At 50.2% G+C, this 27,869-nt stretch overlaps 1 protein-coding gene across 1 annotated transcript; it reads left to right on the top strand.

The window, feature by feature from the left end:
- NOVA2 (NOVA alternative splicing regulator 2) lies at window positions 1-26,790 on the top strand. The gene is made up of 4 exons (XM_061135925.1): window positions 1-127; window positions 10,742-10,885; window positions 16,038-16,204; window positions 25,101-26,790. The coding sequence occupies exons 1-4, from the start codon at window positions 43-45 to the stop codon at window positions 26,181-26,183; spliced, it is 1,479 nt and encodes a 492-aa protein (XP_060991908.1). The 5' UTR covers window positions 1-42; the 3' UTR covers window positions 26,184-26,790.
- Window positions 26,791-27,869: the final 1,079 nt, after the last annotated feature.

Raw genomic sequence — 27,869 nt, 5'->3', positions numbered from 1 at the left:
CAGCCGCCGCAGCAGCAGCAGCCGCCGCCCCAGGCCCCCCCCATGGAGCCCGAGGCCCCGGATTCCCGCAAGAGGCCCCTCGAAACGCCCCCCGAGGTGGTCTGCACCAAGCGCAGCAACACGGGAGGTGAGAAAGGGCTGCGGTTCGGCGTGGGGGAGCGGGCAGGGGGCCTCGCCTTTCTCCACCGTCCTCCCCCGCAAATGGCAGGTGCAAGGGCTCAGGGGAGGGGAAGGGCGCCCCTCCCTAGACTGGGGAAAGGAGAGGGGAGTTGGGGAGGGAACCGGCCCCCTTCCCCCTCTTGCCGCGGGCCCCGGCCCGGGAGCTTTGTCTGCGATGAGAGGGGCTGAGGGGGAGGGGGTGGTAAGTGTCCTTGGGGGCGCGCGAAGGATGGGGGGCGTGGGTCCCTCCGAGCGGGTGTCTCTGTGTCCTTGAGGGGTGTGTGATGTGACCGTTTCGGGGCAGGGGTGTCCCCGACCTGGCGTGTCCTGGCGGGGGGAGGGGAAGGAGCTGAGGAGGCCTGTGGACCCGGAGCCTCCCTGGGGATGTCCTGAGCCAGGGTTGCGCCCGAGGGAGGCATGTGTGGGCCACGGGCGGGATTGTGCTGGGGACAAGCTGGGTGCGTGTGTTGGGTGACATGGGGGAAAAGGTGGGTGTGGAAAGCTCAGTGAGAGAATGTGTGGTCGGGACAGGTGCGTGTATGTGTTCATGTGTATGTGTGTGAGCCCTGTAAGGCCTGGATGTGTGACATTAGGGATCATGGATATGACAGGAAGAAGGGTGTGTGTGTGTGTGTGTGTGTAAGAGATGAAAGGGGCTGGGCTTCATGTTTGAGACCCTCGGAGGGGTATGTGTGACAAGTATGTGCATGTCACCCCAGAGGGGACTGTGGAAGAGTGTGACACATGAGTGAGAGGGTCTGTGTGACATGCAAGGGGGTGTGTGTGGGCTGCCGAATGGGCCGGTTCTGGGTATGAACCATGAGAGGCCGTGTGGATGAGAAGGCGGCAGTTCAGTGTGTGTGACACAGGCGTGTCCCGGGTGGGGTGGGACCAGGAGAAGCTGGTGAGGGTATATGACAAGAAAAGAGTGTGGGTGTGACTCCAGAGAGGCTGTGGCTGGGTGTGACACATGGAGGTGTGCAACGGTGACATCAGAGGGGGTGTGTGCAACAAGGGAAGGTGGGTGTATGACGGGGGAGAGGCTGGGTGAAATTCACGAGGGTGTGTAACAAGGAGAGGGAAGGATGGGGGCCCATGTGACAGGGAGCAGGAACGTGTGCATGTGACACCCAAGGGGTGTGAAAAGGGAAGGTCTGTGTGTGACACCCGAGTGTGTGTATATGTGTAACAAGGGGTTGTGTGTGAAATGGTTGGCGTGGATGATTCTCTGTGCGTATGACAAGGGAGTGTGTGTGTGTGTGATGGCTGAATGTTTGACAACACAGAAGGGGTGTGTGTAGAAGACAAGAGGGACCCTCACTGTGTGTGTGTGAAGAGGTATGTGGACCAGAGAATAAAAGCTGAGCTGGGAACTCTAGGTGTATGTCTTCCATGGGGTAGGGTTTGTCAGGGTACTCGGAGAGCCCAGCCCATTAGCTCCCTGGAAGGAGCGAGACCCCAGAGCTGACATGCCCCTCCCAGCGGTCACCTTGGCCAAAATCTTAACGCTTCCTCTGGCCTCTTCCTCCGGATGGGAAAGGGGTGGCCTGGGGCAGAGCGCAACTCTTCTAGTGGGTGCGGTGGGGACCTCCCACCTCCTCTCCTTAGATGATGGGGAGCTGAATCTCTTCCTCCCATCCCAGCCCCCTGCCACCCCTGTCCAGGTGAGATAGGAATCGGGGAACCCCTGGCTGCCTTTGAGGGTGTCCAGCAGAAATTGGAGGAAAGGGAAGTTGGGGGAGGGGTGGGAGGGAGTTTCCTGTCCTTCTTCCTGCTCCCCCACCCCCAGCACACGCATGAATGTGTCCCGGCCACTTCCTTGCCTCCTTCCTGCCTCACTGCCATTCCCAGTCCTGGGGAGGTTCGGGGACCCAGGCGGTCAGTCCTGAGCCCAGTCCGGTGGTCCAGCCCCACCCCTGCTGGGGGGAGGGGAGAGATCTCATCCCTGTCTTCTCTTAAATGGGCTGAGATGTTCACAATCTGAGCAGTCAGAGCAAAACAGCACCATTTAACAGTGAATGCTGCCAAGGACGGTGAAGTCCTAGCGTTTGGCACCTACTACGACTCAGGCTCGGAAACATGGGGAAATCTCCCAATACAATCCTCGGGGGAGATGATTTGAGCTGCTTTTTCAGATGAGGAAAACTGAGGCTCAGCGAAATGAAGCCACTTGCCTGAAGTCACACTGCTCATAAGTGGGGGAACTGGGATCTCTCCAACCCTGGGTTGCCTGGTTCCCATGTGCTCAACCAGCCCGTGTGTCCTGCCTCCTGCAGCAGGGGGGAAACTAGGGTGGACCCTTAGGGACCCTGTCCTCCCCACTCGTCCACCTCCGTCTGTTGGCCCAGGGAAAACTGAGGCCAGGAGATTTGAAAGGACAGTCCTCCATTTACAGAAATGCTCAGGGGCAGAGCTGGGCAAGCGTCCAGGACTTTTCATCTCAAAATTGAGGGCTCCTTCCAATAATACTTTCATGTCTGTGGGATGCTGGGTCAACCTCACTCCTTTTCTGAGCTTCAGTGTCACCATCTGCCAAATGGGGAAATAAAAATAATCAGAATGATGATAGTAGCTACCAGTTTTATTGCTTAATACCTTACATGCAGTATTTCATTTAATTCTCCCAACACTCTATGATGTGATAATAATAATAATAAATTGTAACAATGACATTTATGGTGCCACAGTACATCAGAAGTATTATGGAAAACACTTGGCACTCACCAATCGTTTAATAATCCTTGCAATCCTATTATGTTACCCATCTTATAGGTGACACATTGAGGCACAGAGAGGTTAATTAACTTGCCCAAGGTTAGTCAGCGAATCAGGGGCAGAGCCAGGATTTGAACTCGGGAGGCTGGCTCCATCGCATGAGTAGACACTATAGTGAACCCCATTTTCAGTCGAGGAGACTGAGGCTCAGGGGATAAGGCACTTGCTCAGTGAGTCATTCTAGCCCCAGCAGACTGAACTCCTGCCCAGGGGGCTAGCTTAGGGGCTGGTAGAGGAGATGGTGGCTGTTAAAAGCGGCTTCTGGCCACTGTGACTGGCTGGCAGACGTCGTTGGGAGGGAGACGAGGCACTAAGGACAGGCAGGCTTGAATGAAGAGGCTGAGTGGAGACTCCAGTTGGGAATTCATCAGAGAAACACAGTCCCAGTCTGATGGCACAGTAACAAAGAGCGTCCCCCTTGAGTACAGATGATAACTCTTTTTTTTTGGCCTTACCATGAGGCATGTAGGATCTTACTTCCCTAACCAGGGATCGAACTCAGGCCCCGGCAGTGAAAGCACAGAATCCTAACCACCGGACCGCCAGAGAAGTCCCCCAGATTATTAAGATGCCACTAGACTGCCCCCTATACACCTGATTGTATTCCCATCTCTGTCACCCCCACATATACAGAAACATCAACTCCCCCATACACACGCACACAGACCTCACAGCCCAACCATAGCTGACACCAGCCAGGCCTTGCTCCTGAGATCCTCGATCTTTAACACAGTTATCACCGAGGTTACTAGCTCTGGAGTGAGAGCCTCCGAGGTTCATCTTGTCACTGTCACGTGCCTGGTGTGTGACCCTTGGGCGCATTCTTTCACTGCTCCGAGCCTCAGTCTCCTCATCTGGAAAATGGGAACCGTAATATCCACCTCTACCACTCCAGGCTGTTGTGTGGGTTCAGTGAGAGTGTGTATGTGGGTTCAGTGCCGTTGTGTGAGTTCAGCAAGATGCCTGATACACAGTATCAGGTCTGGCAGATAGTAAGCTCTCAATAAACAACAGCCGTCGTTATTATTATTATTGCTATGGAGAATGTCACGCTCCTGATTCACGATCCACTGGTGATTCGCCCAGAGGAAATCACGCCCCGTCCATCTCTCTGTTGGAGAGAGCGTCACAGCTCAAAGACAGCATTACACCTCTCGGCATCTCATCCCTTCAGAAGCATGTCTCGGTTGTATTCTATCTCTCGCAAGGATGGGCAGCACCATCATTCACAGAAAGACATCACCCACCAATGTCCCGCCCCTCCTCAGTGGTACCAGCCACACCCCCGGTCTCTTTTCCACCACCAGCATCCTTACACACTCCCAATGACAATATCAGCATCCCACCCCAGCCTCCTCAGACCTCCACAGAACACATCGATGCTTCCACCCCTGCCCCCACACAAGAGCAGGTACCATGAGTACAACACCCCTACTTAGATTCCGCCCAAACATACAGTCGCCAAAAACCCCACCTCTGCCACATTCACTTCTGTCCTAGCTTTGTCGTGAACAGCCCCCTCTCCTGCACCCAAACCATCGTTCAGCGTCAGTGCTGAGTAAAAAGTGCCACTCTTGGGAATTCCCTGGCGGTCTAGTGGTTAGGACTCTATGCTTTCACTGCCAAGGGCATGGGTTCAATCCCTGGTCAGGGAACTAAGATCCTACAAGCCATACAACACAGCCAAAAAAAAAAAAAGAGGGCTACTCTACCCATTCATAGCACCCCAAATCTCTTGGGTAAGTCAACATTATTTATGGAGGTAGAGGAGTATTGGTTCCTTGTTGGAAGCCTTTATAAGCTTTCCTGAGGAGCAGGGACATGGGAGTGGAGGAGACCAGAAACGCAGAATGACTATAAGAAGGAAAGACAGCCCGATCCCAAAGTGGAAATATTGAAATTGCAGCAGAGGGGAACCAGGAGAGCTGAAATTGGCATCTTTAGTTGCCATCCTCTGTAGAGGGAGCAACTAGCTGGACCCCCAGGGAAAAGCTAAGGGAGTGGGGGAAGGGTGGGCAGGTGGAAAGTGCTGGCATTTTGCTTCAGTAGAAAGAACTTTTTCACAGGCAGAACCTTGGTTATTCAAACAGGGTGGGATGTGTGAGGTCCCGGGGCTTCCGGGTTCGGCTGACGTCACGCATCTGCCCTTTGCTTCAAGGCAGGCTGGTAGATAGAAGCCTGGCTCCTTCCTGAAGGAGGTGAGCTTCCCACAATGGGGAATGGAGAAGACTCTGCAGAGCGCCGGAGCAGACTATGGGCTGCCATGGGGACTCCAGGACCTCAGAATTCTGAGCTTCTACAGGTGGGAGGTCTCGGCTGGTCACTCTCTGTAGGACCCTGACCTCTGAGGAGGGGCCTCCAAACTTCCACTAGTCTGATATAGGGACCACCAGGCACCCACAAAGTGGTTTAAGTGGGGATTCCATGGACAGACTTTTTCGGGGGAATCATTTTGGGTTTAGATGAATGTACTTTGGGAGGAAAAAAGTATAACCAGTCCTTCAAACTCTATTAGCAATGATTTTTTTCAACGTCCTCTTTAAATAGATGCATTTACATTTTAAGAGGGAATGGACTTAAAAGGCATGGACTGTCTGTCTTGTTCTCTGCTGTGTCCCCAGGATCTAAAACAAGGCCTGGCACGTAGTGGATGCTCAGGAAGGATTTGTTGGAGAGAGGGAGGGAGAAAGGAAGGAAGGGAGAGAAAAAGCAAGGAAATAATAGTACAGAGGGATGCAGCAATTCAGGAAGAGAGGTAGATGCTGGAGGGCAAGTGGAAGCAGAGCCTGATTTCTTATCAATGAGAACACATTCCTCCTCCAAAAAGCAGGGAGAAGCCTGGGGAGAGGTGATGAAGGAAGTGGCGTCCCCCCATCCTCCTATTTCCTAACAAAACCCCAAACCTTTGAGGCTCATTTCCCCATTGATAGAGCACCTAGTGTGCGCCAGACACTGCGATAGGAGCTTCGCCTGTGTTCATGAAATAGGTAATAGTAAAAATGATGATTGTGATGGTGATGTCTTGATACCCGACGTTTCTAAAGTGGTCTACGTGCCTGAGACCATCCTAAGTACTCCACGGATTAGCATTGAATGAATGACAGTTAACCCCAGAAGATAGCGCTGTCCTGTCCCCATTTTAGAGATGAAAAAACAGAGGCCCAAAGAGGTGAGGCGACTCACCCAAGGCCACACCACCCATCCGTGACAGAAGTCCGCACTCAGTTGAGGGCTGTTTCTGTCATTTCATTCAGAGATTCTCAGACAAAACTTGAGGAAGTGTGAGTGAGGGACGTGAGGATGTCCCCAGGTTTCTTCAGAACCGTCTTCAGGGGGGAAGCTGAGGAAGTGGCCCTGGCTGGAGAAAAGATCGGGAATGAAATCAAAGAAGGAAAGAGGATGGAGTTCTTGTGAGAAAACCCTCCCCATCCTTCTAAACCTGCCAAAGATGGAGAACTGGCTCCCATCTCTGTGTCCGGTTGAGGGGAAGGGCAGGCAAGGGGCCACCTCTGTGAGCTCAGGGAAGGAAGTCATTTGTTGGGGGGGGTGCTTAGGAAGATGGATGGAGAGGAACCCTGGGGGGCTAATTACCTAATAGGCTTAATGATCTGATTAGGCATGTTTAAGAGGATTGCCTTGGACTAAAGGAAACCCCTTAATTCTGGACCTCCTCCCCTTGCCTGAAAAGCCACATTTAGCCCCTTGCCCCCATACCTCCATGTTCACACGGCAGGGAACCCAGAATTTTCTTTCTCTTTCTTTTTTTTTTTTTCGGTCATGCCATGCAACAAAGTAGGATCTTATTTCCCAGACCAAGGATCAAATCCGTGCCCCCTTCAGTGAAAAATACAGAGTCCTAATCAGTGGACCACCAGGGAATTGCCGGGGAACCCAGAACTTTCAATCTTAAGGGACCAAGTGGAGATGAGCAGGGCTCCCAGCCCCCAGGACCCTGCCCCATCCTTCTAACAGAGCAGTTTCTCTTTTATCTGCTCTGGATGTTGGAGTTTCACTGGAGACGTTGAAACTACATTTCCTTTGCTTAAAAGAAAAAAACCACTGGGGGATGATGGTCCAAGACCTTAAGCTTCGGAAACCAAACGGCCTGGCTTGTCCCGTCTTCTTCCCAGGATTTGTGTGTGCTCAGTCGCTGCTCAGTCGCATCTGACTCTTTGCGGCCCCATGGACTGTAGCGCACCAGGCTCCTCTTACCCATGAAATTTTCCAGGCAAGAATACTGTAGTGGGGTGCCATTTCCTCTTCCAGGGGATCTTCCTGACCCAGAGATTGAACCTGTGTCTCTTGCGTCTCCTGTGTTGGCAGCGGATTCTTTACCAGTCGTGCCAACAGGGAAGCCCTTCCCAGGGTTTATTATATGCCTGCTATGGGCTGGGCGCTATGTGAGTCCCTGGACATGAGGAAGAGCTTCACTGACATGGCCCACACTGGACTTTGTGGTACATCCTTCTGAAGGCAGAAAACAGAGATCCATCCTCTCCCTAGGGTTCCAGGAAAAGTTCTAAGAAGATGGGACATTTGAGAGGAGACCTGAAGCACAAGAGGAATTCACTGGGGGAGGCGCATTCTTTGCGACCCTGTGGACTGTAGCCCACCAATCTCCTCTGTCCATGGGATTCTTCAGACAAGAATACTGTAGCGGGTTGCCATTTCCTCCTCCAGGGAATCTTCCCAACCCGGGAATCGAACCCGGGTCTCCTGTGCCTCCTGCACTGGCAGGTGAATTCTTTACCACTGAGCCACCTGGGGGCGCGGAGTTCTAGACAAAGAGAATGTGCAAAGGCCCTGAGGTGGGAGGGAGGAGGGAAGTTTGAGGAGCAGAAAGGAAGGTGGGTCTAGTGTGCCGGGAGAAAGGTAAGGATGTGAAGCTGGAAAAGAGGGCGGGGCCAAATCACAGAGAGATTCAGACTCAGAAGGTTCCTGAATTTTTCCCCTGGGAGGAAACGGGTGGTGGTGGGGGCAACATTTTGATTAGAAGATCGCAGAGGTTAGGCAGTTGCCTTGAGACTGCATTAACAAAGTGCTTTACACATGACCAAGAAAATTGGTTGATAACAAAGAATGACCAAAGCCTCATTAAGGACTCTTGGTGCTGCCTCCTGCCTCAAGGTCTTGGAGGCTGTCCTGGTGCATACTGGTCTTCAGCTGCCAGCAGGGAAGAGTCGTTAGGCATGGGTGGACCAAGAATGAATCAGAATTGTATTTGAATCTCAACCCAGCAACTGTCTTGGTGCCCTTGGGTTGGTACCTTCTCTGTGCCCCTCTGCGCCTCAGTTTCCCCTTATGTAAAAATGGAGGGGACTTCTCTGTTGGTCCAGTGGTTAAGAATTCGCCTTCTAATGGAGGGGGTGTGGGTTCAACCCCTGGTCAGGGAGCTAAACCACCCAGAAAACAAAACATAAAGTGGACACAATATTGTAACAAATTCGATAAAGACCTTAAAAAATGGCCCACATCAAAACATAAAAATAAAAAATAAGTAAAACATAGTAATAAAAAAATAATGGGAAAAAAAAAATAATGGAGAAGGAAATGGCAACACACTCCAGTATTCTTGCCTGGGAAATGCCATGGACAGAGGAGCCTGGTGGGCCTCAGTCCATGGGGTCACAAAGAGTCCAATCCAGCTTAGTGACTAAGCAACAACATATATATATATAAACTATGTTGCAATGAGGGAGCTTCCCGGTAGCTCAGCTGGTAAAGAATCCACCTGCAATGCAGGAGACCCCAGTCCGATTCCTGGGTTGGGAAGATCCCCTGGAGAAGGGAAAGGCTACCCACTCCAGTATTCTTGGGCTTCCCTGGTGGCTCAGATGGTAAAGAATCCGCCTGCAATGCGGGAGACCTGGGTTTGATCCCTGGGTTGGAAAGATCCCCTGGAGGAGGGCATGGCAACCCGCTCCAGTATTCTTGCCTGGAGAATCTGCATGGACCAAGGAGCCTGGTGGGCTCTGTGCGGTTGCAAAGAGTCAGACACAACTGAGCAACTAAGCACATATTGCAATGGAAGAATAAAAAAATAATAAAAATGGAGCTCATTTTCCCTTCCTCACTGGGAGGTTGTGAGGAATGGGTGAGATCAAGCCAGCAATGCACTCAACACAGCACCAGGTCAGTAATGAGTGTCAGAGCGTCTCCAGAGTCCAGCCTTCTGCTCCCCTCCCGCCTCATTGCTTCCACCAGTCAGACCACTGTCACCTCCTGCCTGGACTATTGCAGTTGCCTCTTCACTGGGCTCTTCCACCCATGCTTGTCACAGTCTGCTCCCCTCATGGGCCTCAGAGGGATCTTTTTAAAACCTAAGACATCACAGATGGGGCTTCCCTGGTGGCTCAGCAGTAAAGAATCCACCTGCAATGCAGGAGACTTGCAGGAGACACGGGTTTGATCCCTGGGTTGGGAAGATTGCCTGGAGAAGAAAATGGCAACCCACTCCAGTAGTCTTGCCTGGAAAAGCCCATGGACAGACGAACCTGATGGGCTACAGCGCACGGAGTCACAAAAGAGTCGAACACAGCTGAGTGACTGAACTCCTCTGCTCAGAGCCTTCCCGAAGCTCCCGTCTCACCTGGAAGAAAAACCACCTTGGTCCACAAGCTTGAACACCCCACCACCATCCCCACCTCTCTCAGCCCTCATTTCCTCCCACTGTCCTGTCTCACTCAGCCCCAGCCCCACTAGACATCTCACCCTCACAACCCAGGCACACCCTCACCCCAGGGCCTTTGCACTTGCCCTTCCTCCACATGGCCACGTGGTTCTGCTCTGTTCCCTCCTCCACAGCTGGGAGACAGTGTATTTTAATGGTTCAGAGCAGGGACTCTGGAGCCAGGTGGGATTCAAACCTCAGCTCTACCACTACCCAGGTGGTACCTGATGGGTACCCAGATGGTGGTGGTGGTGATGAATCCGCCTGCCAGTGCAGGAGATGCAAGAGATGTGGGTTCGATCCCTGGGTTGGGAAGATCCCCTGGAGAAGGAAATGGCAACCCACTCCAGTATTCTTGCCTGGAGAAGCCCACGGACAGAGGAGCCTGGCGGGCTACAGTCCACGGGGTTGCAAGGAGTTGGACCCGACTGAAGCAGCTGAGCACATATGTGACACCATCTACTAGCTATGTGAATGGGAGAAAATCCTTCACCTTTGTTTCCTCATCTGTGGAATGTTTTTGTTTTTTTTTAAATACCTCCCTCTTAGCATCAGTGTGAAAATGAACAGATCTCATATTTGTAAATTACTTGGAACGGAGTCTAGTGTGTATTTGGTACTATGGAAGTGTCTGTTCGACAAAGAATGCTGTATTCTTGGGAAGGGCTTTCCTGGTCACCAGATCGGACAGTCCAGCACCTACACTCCCCATCCTCTTTCCTGCCTCTTTTTGTTTTCTTGGTACTTACTGCCATCCGACAACATGAAATGCACTGTCTTGTCTCCCCTGCTCTAGAAGAATGTAACTGTATGCTTTTGGCTGAATCACTGAATCTCTTTTGACCTTATTTGCGAAATCAGGGACCTTTGTCTGTTTTCTTCATGGCTGTTTCTCTAGCATGGTGCCAAGCACATAGCAGGTGCTCAGGAATTCTTGGTGGAATGAATGAATGAGAGAATGAAAATCATTACGTGTATTATTTCCCTATTGCTACTTTCTTGAGTCCTTGCTCCTGTATGTTACTGTGATCCCAGCGGGTTTCCTAGCCCAGCCCATGCCAGTGCCTCCCAAGAGGTACTATCCAAAAGTGAAGACCCCTCTCTCCTGACTCCCCTCCCTGCTGTGTGCCCCTGCAGAGGAAGGTGAATACTTCCTGAAGGTGCTGATCCCCAGCTACGCTGCGGGCTCCATCATCGGCAAGGGTGGGCAGACCATCGTGCAGCTGCAGAAGGAGACGGGAGCCACCATCAAGCTCTCCAAGTCCAAAGACTTCTATCCGGGTGAGCCCCAACCCCGGGGGCACGCTTGCTCCGGCCTCCCATCCCTCCCATCTGGGCCCTCCAGGAGTGGGGAAGGCTCCCCTAGGGGCAGTGAGAGTGGTAGGGGGCCTCCCCTCCTCCGGCTAAGGGGACTGAGCAGCCCTGGGCCCCAGGGGCCAGGCCCGAGCAGATGGGGGTGGGGGCAGGGCAAGACAATGGGCTGCTGCATATTCATGAGCTCATTTGCATGATGTGGTGGCAGATGTACCCATTCCCACACACCTGCCCCGTTGGGTCTGTTGGAGGAGCTGGGGGGGTTGGCCAAGGAGGCAGGTGTTGGGGTGTCCCTCAAGGCTTGGGGGGCCAGCCATCCTTGTTACACAGACCCTCAGTCTTCCCCTTTGGATTTCTCTGTCACCCCATCTCACCCGATCTGAGTCACACTGGTTCTCCATCTGTGTCGTTCTTTCCATGTCTTTTTCTGTTTCTATCATCTTTCTTTCTTGCCCATTGGCCGAGCCACACAGCACACGGGATCTTAGTTCCCCAGCCATGGATGGAAGTCGCACCTCCTGCACTGGAAGGGCAGAGTTCTTAACCACTGGGCAGCCAGGGCGGTCCCTTTCTCATTCTGTTTCTGACTTTCTCATCTCTTGTTCCCTGAGTCTCCACTCCCACTGGCTTCTCTCTGTCTCCCCCTGCCCTGTTTCTCCTCTGTCTCTCTGGTTCCGTTTGGAGGTCCCCCATCTCTGTTCTCTTAGCCGCCCAGCTGGTCTGTCCGTCTCTGCTTTTCCCTTTCTGTCCCCTCCTCTTCCCTTCCCTTTCTGTCTTCCCATCTCTCTCCCCATATTTTCCTTTTCCTCCACCTCTTAGTCTCACTTTTTTTCTCCAGCTATCTCTTTCCAGTCACCCACTCAACCAGTACTTAGTAGCACCCCTCAATGGGTAGTCAGTCTCTGCGTGGGGTTGCTCCTCATTTCTTTCCATCCCTGCTTGCCCATCTCTCCCCTTACAGTCCTCTTTTTCTCCTAAGTCTCAGCTTCCTCGTGTCTTTTTTCCTCTGTCTCCACAATCAGCCCTTTTTTCTGCCTCTTCTCCAGCTCTATCTCCCTTCCTCCAATCATAAATTGTCCAGGCCCCTCCCCTCTCGCTAATCCCCCTCAATATCTCTCACCCGCTTCATATCTCCCTCCCAAGACTGAAGCCTGAGCTTCAACATCTAGGAATCCAGGGAAGGTCCCCTGAATTGCATCTTTGGTCCAGTGCTGGTTCTAGTTCATCCTTAATCCCCTTGGATTTTTTAGGTCAAACACCAGAGCTGAAGCCCAGGGTCAGGACAATTTCATATTCTCTCTCCCTGTCTCTCTCTCTCTCTCTCCTGTTTCCACCCCGCCCTCTGCCTCCCATCTCACTAAGCAGCTTTGGCAAGAGGTTTAGAGAACAGTCCAGGGAACCTGGCACAACCCCCTTTTCTCTTCCACCCTGGCCCAGTTTTCCCCTCACCCCTCTAGCCCACAAGGTACAGATGGGACCTCTGCTTAGGACATCCACCCAAGGACACTTGGTTCCTTGCCCCTGGATCTCATTCTATGACATAACACACATCATCCCCTCCCAACGCAGTGACACACCCCACCGGCTAGGCAGCGGAGAACCCCAAAGGATGAGCCAGTCACTGACTCTCTCCTGGGCCAAACACTGTTCAAGCAAGCAACGTGAGCTAAGCGTCTCTCCCAAGCCCCTGGACGTGCAGCCAGTCCTGCTCCCCACCCTCCAAGCCCATTCGGAACTTCCAGATCATACAGCATGTGCTGGTTCCTGGCTCAGCGATGCAGGACATAGCTCTCTACATCCCAGTCCTATCCCTGGGACTTCCCAGGACCCAGAGGAACATAAGAGATGGAGATGCTACTGCTCTCGCATGTGTTTCTCTGCTTCTGGCTGATACCCTCCATTCATTCATATTCTCTGAGCATCTTCTTCAGGCCAGCCCCGTGCCAGACAGAGATGGGGACACAGTAGTGACTGAGACACCCCAGCTTAGCCCTCATAGATCTCACATCCCACTAGGGAAGATAAACTGAATACCAGTCATGACTTAGGGTGGTCAGGGCTGGGACTGGGGAAGCCCAGAGAATGGAGAGAGCCCAGACAGAGCACCTGACCCAGACTGAGATTATCAGGAAGGGCTTCCTGGAGGAGGAAGCCAGAATAATAAGAGTGGGCTAGGTAGAGAGCAGTAAAGTGTGATGAGAGAAGATGAAAGAGCACGTTCAAAGGCTGCGGGGTGGGGGTTAGTTGTTCATTGTGGCTGGTGAGAGGACAGGTGAGAAATGACCGTGGAGAAATTGAAAGGGTCTAGTTAGCTCACACACACACACACACATATGCACGCACACATATGTCTGCACTTATGTATCTACTCCATGAAACAAAAATCTGTGTGGCCCTTAACCCAAAGTGAGGGGCAGAACACACGAAGGGTGCCCCCTCCTTGGTACAGAAACCCCCAAGCTCCAGATTCAATCCTTCCGAGTCATACCTGGAGAGACTTAGACCCTGAAGGAAGCAGGTACCTGCCCCAAGCCACGCAGTCTTCTGTGTAGCTTACCCAGACCTTCTCCTGATTCTAAAACTCCTTCAGATTTTAAACAGCCACCTGAAGCCCTAGACCCTAACCTCAGAAAAAAAACAGATATAGACACTTTTTAAAAAAAATGTTTTGATTTATAACATCTTTGCGGCCAAGTTTAATATCTTACCTATTCTTTTTTACCATCAAAAATACAAAAGCAAAATTGCAATCATTGTATGCCTCCCCCCAACACACACACACACACACACACTCCACCCACACCAAGTTTAGCACAGGGTGGCTAAATGTTTAAAAGCCCAGACTCTGAAGCCAGACACATGGGTTCAAAACCCTGATTTTTCGCTACTGGCTGAATGAATTTGGACAAAACGCAGGTGCCTTAGTAATAAATCAAGAATGATAATATCGCCTGCCTCATATATTAAAATGAACAAATATATATATATATATATATATATATATATATACATAAAAAGTGCTTAGAATGATGCCCGGAAATTGGTGTTATATAAGCACCAGCTGTTATTATTAGATATTCTTTCAGGGTTTAACTGAGTCCCCCAAAGCCCCTGTGGATCCTAGTTAAGAACTGCAAGCGGGTGTGAGATCACAGACTCCCTGAGCTGGAAGGAAGCCTCACAGAGATGGAGAGCGGGGCCACTTCAGCCAGGCTCTCCCTGGGGCCACCCCACCCCCCAAGTTCCCACCCTGACCCACACCCTTTCCTATTTACACCCAGACGGAGGCAGCCTATGCGCTGACTCACGCTTGGCTCAGACCAAGCCATTGTTCTGGGGTGGAGGGGAGTAAGAGTGAGGAACAGCAGCCTAGAGGACATGGGGGATGTCAGCTACACCAGTGACCCAAGACGGGGACACCCAGACACACGGCGAGACTGGCATGCCAGGCTGAACGACGGCAAGCGAGGGATCAGGGTGTAACACTAGCATGCTGCACTGGTATACCCACAGGACACTGAACACTCACCCCCAAGTGTCCCAGACACGCAGGCACATGGAGCCTGGTGCACTCAGGACCCTTTATAGACCCAGGGAGCTAACTGGTCCTGCAAACGGAATCCTACCCAGGGAGACACACACACACACCATACCACACCTAGCATGCCTGTATCATCTGCACTCACAGCTTCACCCCAGCCAGTCCTGGTGGAGTCTTCTTTGTCTGACTGTAATTCAGACCCTCAGACACACACACAAATACATCAATTCTCCAAATACCAATTCTTACATACTGACACCTGGGTCTGCCTGTCAGTTTCTTTCTCTTCCTCATATTCACCCTCATCATTCACAGTGTCTTGCCTGTTACCTGTACACGCGCCTTTGCACATATATATGCAGTCCGCACACCATTTGTCCAGGTAGTCTTTTGAACACCCAGAGGTATCCAGATATCTCTTTCCCTTATGCAAACACAGACACACAGACACACAGGCACACTGTCATACAGTCTCCAAGTGCTATGCATTCATCGTACAGCCTCAATGTCACTTCCTGGGATTCTTTGTTTCTTACTCCCAAACCTCCGTGCACACCCAGCTCCGTCTTACAAATAGTGTACATAACCTTGAACATCACAGTGACATCCAAAGTCTTTCTCCCCCACACAAACGTCTTTACTGAAATCACTATGTCATGCAGTCTGTTTGTATCCTGGTCTCTCCTGCTCTTTCTTTTACATACATACACAGATAATATTTGAGCCAGTCCTGCCGAAGAAAATACATGCACACACACACACACTCACCCAAACAGCCTCACAGATGTGTTTGCACTGGTCAGTGTCACCCAGAGTCTCTCTCTCATACATATATATCCCAACATCACCTAGAATTAGCACCTCTTCTCTCTGCTACCCACCCCAATACACACACACACACACACACATACACACACACACACACACCCCAAGGATGCCCAGGTCAGAACCGCCACAAATATCTGGAGAATCGCCAGCAGAGGCACCCCGCCGTCCTTTCTGTATCCCCATCTCGACTCTTCCATGAGTTGTCTTTGACCCACTCTGCTCTCCCCTCTCCCCACCCTTGCTCTCCCCCACCCCTCAGCCCTCCATCTGGTGGGTCCAGGCAGGCACTCAGGCCTCTCTGCTGTCTCCCCCATCCCCCAGCCCTTCCCCATCCTCTCCAAAAGCCCAGAGGCCGTCGCTGCAGGCTTTCAGGGGTTGCCAAGGCAACGGGGCCTCGTCCCTCATCCCCCTGGGGGTGGGCTGAGGACCCGGCCAGCCACACCGATAAGGGGGTTCCAGTTACTGTGGCAACCATTGCAGGCCTGAGCTCTCGGCTTCTAGAAGGTGGAGGGGGGGGGGCAGTGAGTGAATGGTTGCCAAAGCAACCGAGAGCCAGCAAGGACTGGGAAGAGGCAGCTGAGCCCTGTCTCCCTTGCCCAGGGCTGTTGTGGGCATAGCAAAGCACTTAAGCATCATTCTTCCATCCCCTGGGTTTGTTTTAAGAGAGGGAGAGGAAGTGAAGATAATAAAACAGGAATTCCACTCACTCTCCTTCTGATGAGTGTGACCCCTCTCTTCCTTGCTCAACAGGAACCACAGAGAGAGTATGTCTGGTACAGGGCACAGCAGAGGCCTTGAATGCTGTGCACAGCTTTATTGCCGAGAAGGTCCGAGAAATCCCACAAGCGATGACCAAGCCTGAGGTGGTCAATATCCTTCAGCCCCAGACCACAATGAATCCTGACAGAGCCAAGCAGGTTAGCAGGGATAGAGGCTGGGTTTTTGTAAAAGCTGGTGGGATCTGAGAGAAAGCACTTCTTCCATGTCACCGGTTTGCAAGGAGGGTTCAATGGCATGGTGGTAGTTTTTTGGCTGTGAAGTCCTGTCCGATTTTTTGCGACCCCATGGACAGTAGCCCATCAGGCTCCTCTGTCCAAGGGATTTCCCAGACAAGAATATCGGAGTGAGTTGCCGTTTCTTCTCCAGGGGATCTTCCTGATCCAGGGATTGAACCTTCATCTCCTGTTTGGGAGGCATATTCTTTACCACTGAGCCACCTGGAAAGACTACTTCAATGGCAGAATAAGCTATAAAACATTTATCAATCAAATACATGGTATTGGTTCGTAAAGAGAGTCAGCCTGAGGACGCCAGACCTCTTATTAGAATGATTTGATTCAGAGGGAGAATGAAGGTCTGGGAAAATCTGACCGAGATCCCCTTATTTATCCCTTCCTCCTAAGATTTACCAGATCCCCTTCCCTCTTCCACCTCATCCCATTGTCTGTCAAAACCACCTGCTTCCCACTTCCTGTTCTCACCGGAAGTAACCGCCCCATCCATAGGCAACACAGCACTGTTAGCCACTCTGTTCATTAGTTACTGGATAGGAGTTTAGCCACCATTTTGGGAAAATGGTGTCTCCTTAGGAAGAGAGGAGGCGGGTCTTTCTGCTACGTAGCCCTCTTGAGGAGGGATGGAAGGAGGAGGGCAGAGCTTTTCGGTTGCCTGCATTATCAGGAAGCCTTGGCGGAGGGATGTGCAAGAGCGATCAGTCGCTTCCTGGGCTTCTCGGGTTACCAGGACCCCTGTGCACACCAGGGAGGTGGGCTTCCTGCAAAGCCCCTGGCAACATGGCCCTGACCCGGCGAGCAGAAGCAGGGCACGGAGTTGGCTGCGGCAAACTCCCCGTTTGCTCTCCCTCTCTCCACTCCCGTATACGTGTGCACAAGATGCAAACGGGCGAGATCCCTGAGCAGGCAGACAGCCCACTTGTGAGGGTTCCTGAACAGACGTCTGCTTGGAAGTAGGAGAGAGGGGCTCGGTAAAAGGAAACTGGGATTCCTGGGAAATCCTGTTGCCCTGAGATGGGACAGACCACGGGTCTGAGTTTCTGTGAGTTCGTGGGGAAACAGTGGGCAGCAAACCCTGGTAGAATACTGCGAAACGGAACGATCCCCCCAAAACCTGCGAGCTTGAGGCTTGGAGCGCGGCTGCTGTCCTTGGTGCTGAAGCAACTCCGCCCCTCGCGCCCAGCCGGCCCTCTCCTAAATCCCTTCCCACCAGCAGGCCACAGCTTCCCTACAGTTTGCAGGGAAGCGAAGGTACTGACTCTCCCCTCCGCCTTGGTCGTGGCCGCTAGGGACTCAGGGTTCATCAAAAGTTTGTACATGTTGCAGGGAAAATGGGGTCAGCACCATTAGCACCTGAGCGTCTTACTCCACTCCCTAAGCCACAGGAACTCTGAAATAGTGGAGTCAAACGGTTATAGAACCAGGACTTTTTTTTCTCTGCCTTGTTACTCGGGGGCTTCAAAGAATGAAAGAGATAATGGCTGAAGGTTCAGACACGAGTCAGATGTTGAGTTGAATTTTATTCTGATACTTCCTACCTGCGGGACCTTGAGCAAGTGACTTGATTTCTCCATGTGAAATGAGATTTATAATGGTACCTATTTAAGGGTAATAGCTAGTGTTTATTAATGTTTGAAAAGCAGTTATCCAAAAATGTTTGCTATTGTTGTTACTATGGGATTTTTGAGCCAGGAGGCAAGTCTGTCCCTTTTTGCCTTGGACTTGCTGTGTTGCATTGTGTCTTCTTCCTTACGTATGCTCGGTTTCCCTTTCTTTACAGTGGGGGAGCTGGGTCAGATTGGGGATTATAAATTGAAATGTCTCCGGAATTCAGAAAGGGAACATAAAGGAGTGAGGATGTGGCCTTATCATAGAGGTATCATGCTATCCCTAAAGCAGGTAGTTGCTGCTCAGCTCCACTTGATTCTTAACCCTTTGGGAATGAGGACGGAGCATTGTTGGGTTGACCCAAAAGTTTGTTTGGGTTTTCCCATAATATCTTCTACATTTTTCAAATGAAGTCAAATATATTTGAAATCAATTGATTTTTCAAGGTTGACTCAGTTTTTAAAACACTATGTGGCTGGGCTGGCTGTGGCCTGAGCACCACCAGTTTGCCACCTCTGGGTTAGATGGGTGGTTCTCAGCCCTGGCTGGTATCTGAATCATCTGGGTTAAAACACAGATTCCTGAGTCCCAACCTGGGACCACTGAATCCAGATTTCTGGGGAGAAGTCCTGGGAATCTGAACATGAACTCTGGCCTGAGATCAGATCCTGGCTTTACTAGTCACCATCTGTGAGACCTTAAGCAAGTTACTTAACTTCTCTGTGCTTCCCTTTCCCAATCTATGTGTGTTAGTCACTCAGCTGTATCTGACTCTTTGCAACCCCATGAGCCATAACCCACCAGGCTCCTTTGTCCATGGGATTTCCCAAGCAGGAATCCTGGAGTGGGTTGTCATTTCCCTCTCCAGGAGATCTTCCCAACCCAGGGATTGAACCTGGGTCTCCTGCATTGTGGGCAGATTCTTTATTATCTGAGCCACCCAATCTATAACATGTGCTAATAATAGTACCTACTTTATACAGTTATTAGTGGCTGCTGCTGCTGCTGCTTATTGTTACTGTTGTTTTTAAATCTCCAGACTTGCAAACGTCTGAGGCAGATGGTCTCTGAGGTCCTTCTGGCTCTAAGACACTTATAATTCTACGGCTCTGTGATTCCAAGATTTGAGGAATATGTTATTCTAACATTCTACTGTTCTAACATCCAGGATTCTATAGAACTGCATCTGCAGATCTAAGATGCTGTGGTCTTGCAATCTGGGCCTATCGTGAAGGCAGCTACTGTTTTCTGAGGGCTTCCCCTGTGCCAACCACCATGGAGTCACCTTAGTCATTGAATATCCCCAAGACCTGAATAGAGCCGCTGTGGTAATGTCAATGTCAGCAGTGAGGAAACGGAGGCACAGAGAGGTGAAGGCTTTTGCTTTCACCTTTCCTCACTGAACACAATTTCTTGGATGGAAAGCTTTAATCCTTCTCCTGTTGCTCTGAAATGCTGTATCACATACTAAATCCCTCTTTACTCTTAGGCCTGGTTTTGTACATTCTAATGTTATATCCCCTTGACTTGTCAGACTTCTCTTTTTCCAGTGATTTCTATAAAATAACAGCTGTATTGAGATATAGTCCACATACTGTAAAGTTCACCATTTTAAAGTGTTTAATTCAGTGGTTTCAGTATATTCACAAAGTTGTGCGTTGATCACCACTGTCTAATTCCAAAACATTTTCACCACCCCCAAAAAAGCCCCATACCCATTAATAGTCATTTTCTATTCCCCAGTGCCTCTGCCCCAGCCCCTTTCACCAGTGATCTACTTTTAGTGCCTATGGATTTGCCTATTCTGAATAGTTTATGTAAATTGAAGGATACATAATGATATATAATGTGGCATTCTGAGTCGGGCTTCCTTCCCTTAACATAAAGTCTTTAAGATTCATCCATACTGTGCGTGCATGCATGCTAAGTCGCTTCAGTCATGTCCTACTCTTTGTGACGCCATGGACTACAGCCCACCAGGCTCTTCTGTTCTTGGGGATTCTTCAGGCAAGAATACTAGAGTGGGTTGCCATTCCCTTCTCCAGGGGATCTTCCTGACTCAGGGATCAAACCCACAACTCCTACATCTCCTGCATTGACGGCAGGTTCTTTACCGCTAGGGCCACCTGGGAAGCCCAAATCCATACTGCGGTGTGTATCAAAACTTCATTCTTTTTATGGCCAAATAATACTTCATTGTATGGATATACCACATTTTTTTTTATTATTCATCAATTGATAGAAATGTGGGATGTTTCTACTCTGTAGCTATTATGAATTATGCTGCTAATGAACAAATGTATGGATATTTGTTTTCAGTCCTCTTGGGTAAATATGTAGGGTGGAATTTCTGGGTCATATGATAAAACCTACGTTTAACTTTTTGAAGAACTGCAAGACTGTTTTCCTAGGTGGCTGTACCACAGATGTGGGATTTAAAAACAGGTCTGCACCTGGGGACAACAATCATTGCATGTGTACCTACTATCATTCACCCACCCTTGGCTAAGTATGTGCCAGGCATTTGTCTAGGCACTGAGAACCCAGCAGTAAGCAATAAAGACAAAGATTTCTACTATTATGGACCTTAAATTCTCCCCTGGGAAATCAGAAAAGAAGCAAATAAATAAAATGTATAGGATGTCAGAGAGTGAAAAGTACTATGAAGACAAGATGGAGAAAAAGGAAAGGAAGTATGGGTACCTTTTTTCTCTTAACTTTTTATTTGGAAAATGTTTAAAGAACAGTACAATGAACTCCTTATACACTGCACTTAGACTCACCAATTATTAACATTTGCTTTATTTCTACACACAGACATACACATTGACTTTGGGGTTCTTTTTGTTGTTGATCAGCTTGATTTTTTTTTTTTTTTGACTGAACTGAGAGGCAAGCAGGATCTTAGTTTCCCAACCAGGGATCAAATCTGTGCCCCCTATATTGGAAGCATGCAGTCTTAACCACTAGACCACCAGGGAAGTCCCTGTTGTTGATCTATTTGAAAATAAGTTGTAGATTTTACTACTCTTCACCCTAAATACTTCAGTGTATAGCTCCCCAAAACAAGGATAGTCTCCTATTATTATATTACTTTTATCACACTTATAAAAATTAACACTGAATTCATAATATTACTTAATAAAAAGTCCATATTCAGATTGTCTAAAATGTCTTTTACATGTATAGATTATTTTTATTAAAGATTCAATGTTCATGTGCTGCATTTGGCTGTTATACCTTCTTAATCTCTTTTAATCTAGCATAATCTAGGATATATTTTTGAAGGCAGAGCCAACAAAATTGCTGATTGGATGTTGAGTGTAAAGGAAAGAGAAGACTCCAAAAGGTTGGGACCAAGTAGTTGTAGGATGCATTTTCCCTGTGCTGAAATGAAGACTGTGGCAGAAACACATTTGAGGAGGAAGATGAGTTTCATTTTGGACTTTTGAGGGGTCCACTCAACATCATACGAGAGATGTGAAATTAGCAGTTATAGAATCTGAAGATATCCATGATGGAGACGTAAAATAAACACACATGAGCTTTGATCATCTGGGTGGGCTGGGAAGGGGTTTCTGAGGGGGTGCATCTGTGCAATGAATGAAGAGAGTAGGAAGCCCTCTTTTCCGGGGAAAAGCACTCCAGGTATGGGAACAGCTGGTGCAAAGGCCCTGCGTCTGGGTGCAGCTTGGCGAGTTGGAGGGACTGCGAGGAGTCTGGTGTGTCTGCAGTGAACTAAGCAAGAGGAAGGAAAGACTGAAATCAGAGAGATCAACAGGGAACAGAGCATGTAGAGCAGCAGTTCTCAGCCCTGTTTGATTGTTTGAAGGACCCAATGTCCACTTTCTCCTGCATATATTAGGTTGGCCAAAAAGTTCATTTGGGTTTTTCCATTGCATTTTTTTTTTTCCATTGCATTTTATGGAAAACCCGGAATGAACTTATTGGCCAACCCAATATTTTCCCATGCCCACTTTACTCTCTGAAATTATATATACAATGAGCCTATTTATATAAAGAGAAAGCATATCTACATCTCTAAAATTTTTAACAATTTTATAATCCACAAAAATACGTTGGACCTATTTAAAGTGTGCAGTTCAACGGCTTTATTGTATTCAGAGCCAGGCATCCATCACCGCAATCAATTTTAGAAGTTTCATTTCCTCAAAAGGAAATCTTGATCCCCTTAAACACTACCCCTCAATCCTCCCAGCTCTCCCCACCCCAGCCCTAAGCCACCACTAATCTCCTTTGTCTCTATAGATTTGCCTGTTCTGAACATTCATATAAGTGGAATTATACAATATGTGGTCTTCTGTGCCTGGCTTCGTTCATACAACATAATGTTTTCTAGGCTCATCCATGTTGTAGCAAGCATCAGTCCTTCAACTGGTTTAAATTGACTGTAATCTTCCACTGTACGGATGTACATTTCCTATATCCCTAAATATTTTTTCATAAAGGAGAAATGAAAGGAAGGTGATTTGTTATAAAATAAGATGAGTTTTAATATGGTGGCTCAGACAGTAAAGAATCCACCTGCCATGCAGGAGACCTGGGTTTGATCCCTGGGTGGGGAAGATCCCCTGGAGAAGGGAATGGCAACTCCACTATTCTTGCCTGGAGAATTCCATAGACAGAGAAGCCTGGTGGGCTACAGCCATGGGGTTGCACAGAATCAGATATGACTGAGTGGCTAACACTTAGCAAGATGAATTTTAATATGTAAATGCTCAGGCAGGGCCACAGTAGAAGAAATAATGAAATAGCTGCTCACACCTAACATGGCCTGAGTGACACAGCAAGAAACATGGTGATCCAGAGCGTAGTATTGGAGACTTAAATGATACAGATGGCGTTATTACCAGTGTCATGGTTTTCTTTTTTTTAATTGAAGTGTAGTTGATTTATATTATGTTAATTTCTGCTGTATGGCAGAATGATTCAGTTATTTGTATATATACATTCTTTTTCATATTCTTTCCCATTATGGTTTATCACAGAGTATTGCATATAGTTCCCTGTGCTATTCAGTAGGAACTTGTTGTTTATCCATTCTATATATAATAGTTTGCATGATGTCATAGTTTTCTAAAATGATGAACGACTCTTGGTAAAGTTCAGAACAAAACAAAATACAGCCTTATCTTGACTTATTGATACTGTAGGTACATTCCTGAAAATTTCAATAGATCTTAAAACTGTGCAAAAGAAAAAAATACTTGGTACTTAACGTGTAGCATGAAGTTCAGTTCTGGGTTGGGAGATTTATAAACAGACTTTTCACCAGCATGAATGTCCAGGGGGACATTCAAAAGTCATACAGAACTTGTGACAGTTCTTCATTGCCAAGAACTGACTCTCACGTTACTGTGTGCAAACATCTCTGGCCCTGCCCACTGAGTGCCCGCATCTGCCCCCAGTTGTTTCTCGGCAACCAAAACCACTTCCACAATTTCCCAGACACCACTGGGGTCAGGTTTAAGGGTTAAAAAGGAGAGGCAGAGATGAGAGCTTCCAAGGATTGAGCCCACAGGTCTGGGGGGATGTGAGAAGCACTGGAAAGGAGGGACTTCTGTTTAGAAATGCTCTTGGAGATGTGAAAGGAGACGTTTGGTTTTGAAATATCCCCACTGGAGTTAAGATTGATCTGATGTGTAGCTGCAAAGGATGGGCTGCTCTACAGCTGAGAAGGGGGACCATCATATAACATGACCAGTTTACTCCATCTTCTCTGATGTAAGCTCTGTTACCATCATTTCACAGATAAGATTATACATTTCATGTGTAAGATTGCTAAGGCTGTCATAACAAGGTTCCACGAACTGGGTGGCTTAAACAACAGACTTCATTCTCTCACGATTCTGGAGGAATCTGAGAAATCAGGAGAAATCTGAGCTCTAGGTGTTGGCAGTGTTGGTTTCTTCTGAGGCCTCTGTCTTTGACTTGTAAATGGCTTTTTTTTCCTCTCTCTCTTTTTTTTTTTTTTGCCATATTCATGGCTTGCAGGATCTCAGTTCCCCAACCACGGATTGAACCCGAGCCATGACAATGAAAGCCCAGAGGGCCATGGCAGTGAAAGCCAGGAGCTCTAACCACTAGGCATTCATATGGTCCTCCCCATTTGTGTGTCTGTGTCCTAGTCTCTTCTTATAAGGACATCAACCATATTGGATTAGGGTCCATCCTAATGAACACACTTAATCTTCAAGGTCTGTTTAAAGACCCTATCTCCAAATACATTCATATTCTGAGGTACTAGGGGTTAGGACCTCAAGAGGTGAATTAGGATGGGTGGGAGCAACAATTCAATCCATAACAACAGAAAGGTTAATCCAGGTGACCATGTCATGGGGTGGAAAGCACAATGGAGCAGTAATCCATGAGGCTGAATTTCAGTTCCTTCTGGGTAACCTTGGGGCAAGTCCCTTCACCTCTTAGGCCTTGGGTGGCTCATCTGTAAAGTGAAACTAATGATGCCTTTTCTGAGGCTGGGAGTCAGAGTACTTAATGATATAGAAGGACATGGGCACGATTGTAAGCTTGGGAGTGGGGTCCTAGCGGGCTCCCTCTGGGTCAGCCATTAAACTTTTAGGTGCTGGATGTAAGGAGGACCCAGGGGTCCCAAGGACAGGGTGGCTGAGAGGCTACCGAGGGGAGTTGGAGTACTAGCTCCTTTTTTCTTTTAACTAATAAATATGGAAATATTTCAGTATTTCTGCACTATTATTTTTATTTATTTATTTTCTTTTAGCTGTGCTGCAGAGTGTGCAGGATCTTAGCTCCTCCATCACTGATCGAACCTGTACCCCCTGCAGTGGAAGTGCAGAGTCCTAACCACTGGACCACCAAGGAAGTCAATATTTCTAACCAAGGACTTCCCTGGTGGTCTAGTGGTTAAGAATCCATGCTTCCACTGGAGGGGACACAAGTCCGATCCCTGATGGAGAAGCTAAGATCCTGTATGCTGCGTGGCCAAAAAAATTAATTTAGATTAAAAGAAATTTTTTTTTCCTAACCGGTAGGACCATACTGGTGCATATCCAGGGGGCTTGCTAGGTCTGATTTTGGACACTTGAGAGCCAGGGGTGGCAAATGCCTTGAGATGGCCAGTCTTACACGAATATTGCTGTTCAGTCTCTGATGACCCCGCCCCTAAAGACCCTCCCTCTGGCTCCCCACGCAGGCCAAGCTGATCGTCCCCAACAGCACGGCGGGCCTGATCATCGGCAAGGGGGGCGCGACCGTGAAGGCCGTGATGGAACAGTCGGGGGCTTGGGTGCAGCTGTCCCAGAAGCCGGAGGGCATCAACCTGCAGGAGCGCGTGGTGACGGTCAGCGGCGAACCCGAGCAGGTGCACAAGGCTGTGAGCGCCATCGTGCAGAAGGTACAGGAAGATCCCCAGAGCAGCAGCTGCCTGAATATCAGCTACGCCAACGTGGCTGGGCCAGTGGCCAACTCCAACCCCACCGGCTCGCCGTACGCCAGCCCCGCCGACGTGCTGCCCGCCGCCGCCGCCGCCTCGGCCGCCGCCGCCTCGGGCCTGCTGGGCCCGGCGGGGTTGGCGGGCGTGGGGGCCTTTCCGGCCGCCCTGCCTGCCTTCTCGGGCACCGACCTGCTGGCCATCAGCACGGCACTCAACACGCTGGCCAGTTACGGCTACAACACCAACTCCCTCGGCCTGGGCCTCAACTCGGCCGCAGCCTCCGGGGTCCTGGCCGCCGTGGCCGCCGGTGCCAACCCTGCTGCCGCCGCGGCCGCCAACCTCCTGGCGTCCTACGCCGGCGAAGCAGGGGCCGGGCCAGCGGGAGGGGCTGCTCCGCCTCCACCCCCGCCGCCGGGAGCCCTGGGGTCCTTCGCCTTGGCCGCGGCCGCCAACGGCTACCTCGGGGCCGGGGCGGGCGGCGGGGCCGGCGGAGGGGGCGGCCCGCTAGTGGCCGCTGCGGCTGCAGCGGGGGCGGCTGGGGGCTTCCTGACGGCGGAGAAGTTGGCTGCCGAGAGTGCCAAGGAGCTGGTGGAGATTGCGGTGCCTGAGAACCTGGTGGGAGCCATCCTGGGCAAGGGGGGCAAGACGTTGGTGGAGTACCAGGAGCTGACAGGCGCCCGCATCCAGATCTCCAAGAAGGGCGAGTTCCTGCCAGGCACGCGGAACCGGCGGGTCACCATCACGGGCAGCCCCGCGGCCACGCAAGCCGCTCAATACCTCATCAGCCAGCGGGTCACCTACGAGCAGGGAGTGAGGGCCTCAAACCCCCAGAAAGTGGGATGAGGCCTGTGGTGTGTGCTCCCACCTGGCTCCCTGTCCCTCCTCCTCCCCCTCCTCCTTCTCCTCCTCCCCCTCCCCCTCCCCCAACTCCTGACCTCAGCTCGGTATAGTCCTGCTCCTCTTGGGATGGGGCTGGGGTAGGCCTGACTGCACCCCCCCCACCCCTTTTCTGGTAGTCATAGGCAGGATTGAGTGATGGCTGGGGACGGGGCCGAGAAGCTCCCTCCCCAGCCCTGAACTGACCCCTTCTTCCCTTCCTCCCTATGCTTGACTGGGCCTGACCCTCCTCTCCCAGGGCCCAGGTCTGTGTGATATCTGTATATATTGCATTTTGTTGATTTTAATAGAAAACAAAGCGTTATTTTCTCTTTTCTTTCCCTCCTTTTTTTCCCCCTCCTTTGATAAGGATTTCCCCTCCCCCCTTTATAAGCTTTTTGTTTCCATATGGGAGGAGGGGAGGAGCCTCTGGGTCACCTAGAATGACGGGCCTCTCCTGCTTTCAGCTCCGGATCTGAGGGACATGATGGAAGCAGAGGTAGCAGAGGAGTGTGAGTTGAAATGGGGTATTTGGAGCAAGGACCCCAGAGTTCCCAGATTTTCTCAGCTACTCTCCCCCACTGCTGGAGTTGCCCCTCCTAGGTGGGCCTTTTCAACTCTTTTGTTGTCAGGTTGTATGGGGGGGGGGGGGAGGGCGGGGCGGGGAGGGGTGTGGTGCTGCTGGGAATAAGGCCGGCTCTGGGGTTGGGCCAGTCCGGTGGGCAAGACTGGCAAGAGGCTGGAACAACTTCCTGTGGCATCTCCTATGGCTTTTCCTAGAGTAATGGGTATGAAGGTCTTTGTTGTGATGTCACTGAGTCAAGTACTTTCCTGGGGTGCTTCTGGCACTTTGTATAATATCCCAGGAAGTAGTTCCCCAGAGGTCACTTCCTGTGATGATAGGAGAGACAGGTACTTCCTGTGATGTCTCAATGAGCCTTCCTTGAAGGTTACCTCCGAGATGTCGCAAGGGCATGCACTTCCTTTGGTGTCTCTAGGTTACTTCCTATGACGTCACTGGGATAAAGCATGCACTTCCTGTATCAGGCCATGGCCAATCACTGATCCTCCTCTACCCACACCCCTCTGTGGTGGGTCTTGGCCTGGGGGTCTTCCTAGAAGAATAAGGCGTGGGACTTGGATCTTATTTGGAGGACTATAAGGAAAAAGACCCACTATTTTCGGGGTCACCTCCATCCAAACACACCAAGTCAGAACTCACCTGGCAGGGAGGGGTGGGAGATGGAGCTGGTGAAAACTGTTAAAGACCCTCTTTCCCACCCCCGCCTTTTGTGTGCATGCTTGTGTCTGCGTGGCTTTGTTTCATTAAGTCTGGTGAGCCAAATGTATGGTGGCTCTGTCAGGCCACGGTGGCCAAGGAGAATGCAGTGAGCCATGGTAGAGTCCCTTGAGCTGGAATGCTTTGTGTGGTCTAATGCATTAGATTGATTTGTGGTTTCCGGCAGACTGGAGTACTTTGGTGGTCTCTGATGGATCGGCATGTTTTGGTGTTCTCACCATAGACTCTGAGGATCTAGAATGTTCTGATGAAGTCTGCCAAGCCAGGCAGCCCTGAGAGTTGGTTTGAGAGTGGCTCCCTGGGCACTGCGGCTGTGGTCAGCTCTAAGGCCTTGTTGGCAGGCTGAGATCTCA

The sequence above is a fragment of the Dama dama genome, chromosome 4, assembly GCF_033118175.1.
Source record: "Dama dama isolate Ldn47 chromosome 4, ASM3311817v1, whole genome shotgun sequence".
In the NCBI taxonomy this organism is placed as follows: Eukaryota; Metazoa; Chordata; class Mammalia; order Artiodactyla; family Cervidae; genus Dama; species Dama dama.
The sequence above is the reverse complement of the archived record's forward strand: the minus strand, read 5'-3'. Positions and strand labels throughout refer to the sequence as shown.